General features: G+C 34.8%; 1 protein-coding gene across 1 annotated transcript; it reads right to left on the reverse strand.

The window, feature by feature from the left end:
• Positions 1-4511: 4511 nt before the first annotated feature.
• Positions 4512-6770, reverse strand: LOC126007186 (disintegrin and metalloproteinase domain-containing protein 20-like). The gene has a single exon (XM_049772662.1). It carries the CDS (start codon positions 6768-6770, stop codon positions 4512-4514), a length of 2259 nt encoding a protein of 752 aa, XP_049628619.1.
• Positions 6771-7438: the final 668 nt, after the last annotated feature.

Here is a 7438-nt window from a genome sequence, read left to right on the forward strand (position 1 = left end):
ACCATAAAGCAACAATACGTACCATACCATAACAAAACATAACATGATATAAAATGACATTACATAATATAACATAAAATACTGGACCATAAATAACATACCATAAAATTATATTATAACATATAATGTCATCTTGCCTTGACTTGCTATGCCATTCGTAGCTAGACACAGCATACAAAACCATACCTACCATAACATTTTTACCAAATCATAAAAGAGCATACCATACCAAACTAAACCATTCAACAAAATATCTTACCTTGGCCCGGAGAGATAGCATGGAGGTAAGGTGTTTGCCTTTCATGTAGGAGGTCATCGGTTCGAATCCCGGTGTCCCATATGGTCCCCCGTGCCTGCCAGGAGAATTTCTGAGCATGGAGCCAGGAATAACCCCTGAGCGCTGCCGGGTGTGACCCAAAAACCACAAAAAAAAATATCTTACCTTACCATACATTAGCATACATTACCATACCATAGTGTCATGCCATATATTATCATAATATAACATGTCATTCCATTCCAAACCATATATATCATTCTATGCCACACCTGGTAATGCTAGACTATATTGTATTTATCATATGTACTTTACTACTCTGTGCTGTACTTTATTATTTACTTACTGAGATATTCTGTGTTGTGTTATGCCATGTCATTACATGCCAAACCATGCTATGCCATGCCTTAACATACCATAGCATAACATACCATACCATTCCATACCATTTTGTACTTTACAATACCATATCAAACCAAATGTAATCTACATGTATATATACATATATACCATTCCATAAAAAACCAGACCTCCTAAACAAAAATCACAACATAACTATACAGTAACTTACTATATTGCTCTACACTACACTACATCACATCAAAACACACCACAACACAACACACTCCACTATAACAAGTAAACCTAACATACCATATTATGCCATGCTATGCCACACTATGCTATGCTGCACTGTGCTATGCAATACTACACACACTATACAGCACCACACTGCACTGCACTACACTACACCATACTGCACTCTCGCTATACTACAGTTTGCTCTACTTTACAATACTGTGCTATGCTACACAGTACTATGATGCTACACTCTACACTCTGCTACACTGTACTAATACTAACATATACTATATTCATACTGTAGTATACTGTGCTAGACTATATTAATTTATGCTATGATATCCAACATATTTAGTGAAATAGGCTATTCTATGCTAAACTAGTCTAATTAATACTATGCAATACTAAGTTATAATCTACTTCACTACATTACTACACTGCACTACACCAGCCTATACTATTCAAAACTATGTTATAGTTGTGCTCTAGCTTCAACAGTTATTTGTTTATACACCCATTGTTTCTGGACATATTTCTCAGTATGTCATTATATTATTGAAAAATCTATTTTAATCCATGTACTTTCCAAGAAATCCATTTACTAGTATCTCTAGTCCTACGGTCCAGCACCAGCCAGCAATAAAAAGAGTCTGCCCTTTTTGTAAGATCTTAAATGTGATTGACTGCAGTGTGTACATAATACATGCAATACATACAGTATTATGTATAATCCCCCCAGGGAAAAGAACAGTGGGAGACTTTGTTGGCAGTTGGAAGAGACAGAGGAGCAGTGGGTTGAACTGTTTCCTCCACTTGACTATGGCTTTCTCCCTGATTTTGAACCGACATTTGACAACTTTCATCTGTACCCTTTTTGCTTTACCTGGCCCTCAATCTGACTTTATTCTGGTCCAAATCCAGCTCTCATTTTCTCTTTATCTCTCTCCTGTCCTCTGGGTTTGTCATAGGGAAAATTAATAGGATTGCTATTAATGAGACAGTGATATTTGACAGAGTCTTGCTTGCCATACCCTATAGACTCCAGCAACATGGAACCCTCTCCAGAAGTTCAGCTCTGTCAAGTAACTATATGAAAATTTATTTTTATAAAGGAAACCTACTATTTTATTGCTGATTAATTGGCATACATTAATAAAAGTTTTATTTCGTACAGCATAGTATTTTGATATATTGTGAAATATAACAAATATCTTTAAAGACATTCCAATATAGATATAAGAAATACCAAGAATGATATAATTATATTTTCTTTAGAAGGAAGCTTCTAGCAAATCCTATTTGACAATTTTCATGTATGTCATCCATCAGTGCTCTTTAGAATTATCTTGCTGTACATTTTATTATTTGTATTCGAAGGAGGATCTCCAAGTAGTAATTAAGAGGACTTTTACCACTCTGGATACTGTGCAACCAGAAAGCCCAGTGCTTTTACTGGTAATTAACACAATTTATGATTTTGTACATTTATAGCAATAGTTTTAGTTTAGGATATAATAAAATAATCCTTTAGAAAGAATGTGTCCTAATTAGCACTTATTTCTCACTTGCTGTACTCTAAAACTCACTGTTTGCCAAAATGAACAAGAATTCTGCTTTTTCAATTTTCAACTTTTGTTATTGTTATAAATATTGGGAGAGCTCTTCCCAAATAGTAAAACTTCAAATTTCATGGACAAGTCATGAAAAAGTCATTAAATTTTTAAAAATCAACCTATTTCTGCATGGTTTGAAAGTCATAAATACCTTTGCTTTTACTTTTTAGGTATTAGCTTACCAACCAAAAATATTGTTTCATTAATATGTTCTAAATCTTCCTATATTCACAGATATTTCTACTACAAATCTTGCCTATCTCTATGAAGAGTTAAATTACATTATTTCTTATATTTAGGAATATAAATATCCATTCATATACCTTAGAAAATTTTATTGTCATATTTTACAGTATTATGTATTATATTCAAAAGTGATGCCCTTGTGTACACTTTTCTGAGATTTCTTATTTCTATTTAAAATCCATTATATAGGCTTCAAGAAGCTAATAATCCATTTCTTGCATAATAAAGTCCAGCATAGTCCAATTTTCATATAATGCTGTTCTCTGTTCATTAGTCAATAATTTAATATTGTAAAATTTTGTTTTATAATTAACCACATTAAAAACTTGCTCAATACGGATTACTTAATTGAGTAATTAAGGTGATTATTCGATATTGTTTTGGAAATACTGGCCATAGCAATATGCACCGTAAAGTCTGTGAATACCATACAGAAAAAAAGTAAAATGATCAAAACTGGCAGACTATATGTTAGACTTTGGAAATCTAAGTCTTTGATAAAAAACCTTCTAGCTCAAAAAATATTTGTAGTAATTTGGAGGACAGAAAAAAATTATTATAAAAATATCTAGCACCTGAACTCAAATGATAAATCATCTTTCCAATTTCACCTCCAAAAATAATTCCTTAGATTTTACCTCTAAAAATAGTTCCTTAGAAGTAAAATTAAAGATGTACATGAAAGGTTTACCAACCAAATAAATGTGGTGCTTGACTGTGATAGTAGATACTTCAGTGTATTTTAAACACGTTTGATTTTCCTTTGCGTATGTTGTTCTTAGCTGTCATTTTCTATGATAGAAAAACTATTGGTTTGAAAATCCAAAATTATCTCTCCTGGGCCTGGAGAGAAGGTTCAGGGTTTAAAACATGTGTCTTGAATATACAGAACCAAGGTCAATCACAAGCAGCAATTTGTCCCCCAAACAATTCCAGGAGAAATTCTTGTGCACAAAGACAGGAGTAATCTCCAGCAAACAATGTGACCTAGGATTTCTAGGCCAGAAATCTGTCTATAAAATATGATAGATTTTTATATTTTTGAGATATGTGACATCTTATAATTTTCATAATTAAATACTATATTTTATATATGATATTTATACTGGTTAATTAATATGAATGACAGTATGGTAATTAAAAACTCACTGTCTTTTGTAAGTGAAAATCAGTTATATTGTATCTCTATGTCCTTAATTATTCAGTGAGTTCTAATTCTACTGCTGAATGATACTAATATGGAAAACATAGAGGCTAGTCATTGCTCAATGATAGAGATTTGCCGGGATGCGGGACAAACTGGTTGAATACCCAGAATTTTATATGGTCCCTGAGACTTCCAGAAACAATTTCTGAGTGCAGAGCCAGGAGTAACCCCTGAGTACCACCAGGTGTAGCCCCAAAACAAAACAAAATAACTAAAAAATAACACGATGTTTAGTTTCTCATTTTGTTTCTCATGTTTTAAAGTGAGTATATGAGTGCCTATATTTAACAAAACATGAAAAGATGAAATATATTCCTCCCATATATAAGAAAATGAATAAACACGACTAAAAATCCAAGAAATATATATCTAGGAATTAACATTTTCATAATAATAGGAGTAAATATTTAAGATACCCAAAGATAATCATTACAAGATTTTTTTTCCACTGACTTCTGGGAATTAGGAAAGAAACTATATTCAAGAAAATTGATTTGATTTTCTTTATTTTGTCATAACTGATTAATAGTATTTTAGGGTCCAGCTGGAACACTCATTTCAAAAGTGATGTTAAAACACTCTTATCTTAGAACACTGCTTTTAACATTACACCAATGAAAATCAAGAGAAATACTATGAAACGCAAGAGCAGAAGAAAATAACAAATGTGTGAGTGCTTGACACCTTCAGATTGAGTTGAATCTTCAGACTCAGTTGAATCGCCTCCATCTTGATGACTTCCAGATGGTGGGCCACTGTCAACACTTCCCCCACCAACCCTTCCTGCCTCATTTCCTGCCTCATTTCCTGCCTCATTTCCTGCCTCATTTCCTGCCTCATTTCCTGTCTCATAGCAGAAGGGTGGGCGCCAAGGAGAATCGCAGTGGCAGTGATTTCGATTGTTGCAGATTCCGTGCATGCTGCATTTTTTAGGAGAGCAATGATTTGTGAAGTATGACATAGGGACACAGCGTCGATCAACACAAATATGATTTTCTCCACATTCAGTTCCCTCCTCCACTTCACCAAGATCTGGTGTGTGTGCCCCATAATGGTACTCAATACCCCAGCAATTGATGCCACTGATATTCGTTGAAATGAGGGTGCTGTGACTTTGCAGATTAGAGAGTGGGTTCACATTCACACACTGAAGCCTTCCACATTGAGAATCCTTTATAGGGCAAGGTGTGTAAGAATTGGTATAGTATGCACAATTACCAAAGCGATCACCTTTGTTATTCACGTCTACATAACAACTAAGACTTGCACTCTTAGCCTGGTTGCCGAAAATTCTTCTACACTGTTCTTGGCGGTTTTTGCATTTCTTTCCATAACAATATCCACCACCTTTGCATGAGATCCCACCCTGCACATAAACGTCCTGAGGGCACTCATGGTAGGTCCCATTGCACCACTCTGGAAGATCACATTCATTTTCTTTTTTTCTACACAATGTACCTGCTGGCAACAACTTGCAATTCCTGCAACAAAGTCCAAAAGCACAAATAGCCCCCGGTGCCAGTTTGCAATTTGCCTCGCAACATGGATCATTTGCACAAGAACTAATTGTCCCACAGTCACAATCTTCTCCTTCGTCCAGCTTACCATCCCCACAGCGTTTTTCTTCAAAGGTTTCCTCTGTATCTGGTAGTCTTAATAGACAATGTGTTTTAGCCTCATAATACTGACTGTAGCTGCAGTTACTGAAGAGATGTGCAGGCTCTATTTTTTTGGACATAATACAATATTTTTGCCCACATGTACAGTAATCTTCATCTAGCTCAACACCTATGTTAATAGCAAGTGCTCTTGAAATTAAAACTGCAACTAAATTCATTGCATGATCTGCCTTGATCACAAGAGCTGCACAATTCAAGATATCGTAACATATTGCACGTCTATATGTATAGTATACTATGTTGTTTCCTGGAATCCTACAAAGTAAATGTGCTAAATGATGTGAAATGCGTAGGCTCAAAGTTTTTTCCTTCCATTTACAGAATGGTATTACATGTTTAATTGAACTGTTATAAGTTATAGGATTTTTGTCAGTCCAGATTTCAATTCCCACTAAAGTTACTGTTAAATCAAATTGCACAAAATTAGCAAACGCAATGTTTAACACAGGAAGTAGTATATTCTTTGTAGTTGTGGCATTAGATCGATAATGACGATACAATATATTATCGACCACTATTACTAATCTAAGATATCGCTTGTGCAGCCACCAGCCCACATATCCACTCTGCTTTGATATAGATAACTCTTTGAAGTGGTCACTCTTTGTAATCTTGAATTCACATTGAGATTGATCATCTGTTGATCCACATCTCCTAGCTGGTAAGTCATTCTGCTCACTGACCAGCTTATATACCAGATGTTCAAATGTGGTTGAATTTAACTTTGGCTCTATTTTATAAACTGTGTTGTTTTTCTGTAAAATTCCATTAAATCCCCCAAAACAGCTATTGAGGGAAACCTGGGACAACAGGTCCCCTTGCACATAACCATAATAGTAGCAGTCATTCTGGATAAAAGGATGGTCCTGAGAGAGAGCACCCTGGTCTGTGTAGGTGAATACTGGCATGTTTTTTGCCAACAAAAACTTGGTTACCTTCATGTGGACAACTTGTTCCTGGCCATCAAACTTCATTCTGTAAGAGACCCATTCTGAAGGATTTTTACTTGGAGCAGAGTCGAAAATTTTCAACGGAATCATTACTTCTGGTTTGGCTTGGCTTTGAGAGAGTACAACTGAGGACAATACACTATGGAAAAGTAGCACCTTTAGCCAGAGCAGCAGTAGCTGTGTGATAAATCTTACTTGTTCCTCATATATGACCATTATGCAGTCTACAGAAAATCAGCTGGTGAGATCAATCAAGAAGAGGGCTAAAAGGATCACTGTTGCATCTTCTCTTTCTCAAGCTGCACTAAATTGTCCTTTAAGGATGTGTCTTCTTACAGTTTCACATCATCAATTTGAGGCACTATAATATATAAAAATAGACACAAATCTGTGACATAAATTAGTAACAGGCAATATTATGAAACATCTCATTTGCATTTAGGTCAAAATTTAAGGCACTGTTCTGCATTACATCTACTTTGAAATAATGATTAATCAAGGTGTTTCAAAATGAGCTTAGAAAATTTTCTAGCAATAACCTTGGTTAACCCATCTGAATAATGCCTATGGTCTAGTAAAGTATTCTTTTAAAAGACAAATGGTTAAATGTACTTTGCTCTTTTGGGGCCTCACTAACTAACATTAACTTATACTTCATGTAATATAAAAACATTTTAGTTTTAAAAATATATATATATACACACACATATATATATACATGGAGGCTTGATTCACTTTCTTTGCATTTATTTTGAATTTCTCCATCTTCTGGAATAAAAATTTGACAGGGCTTTTATGCAGCTCTGTCCTCAGGTATGTCTCTTAGCAATACTCAAAGGAAACAAATGTGCACAGGACAGAACATGCACCAGCACCACTATCAA

Source organism: Suncus etruscus, chromosome 4 (genome assembly GCF_024139225.1).
Source record: "Suncus etruscus isolate mSunEtr1 chromosome 4, mSunEtr1.pri.cur, whole genome shotgun sequence".
Classification (NCBI taxonomy): domain Eukaryota; kingdom Metazoa; phylum Chordata; class Mammalia; order Eulipotyphla; family Soricidae; genus Suncus; species Suncus etruscus.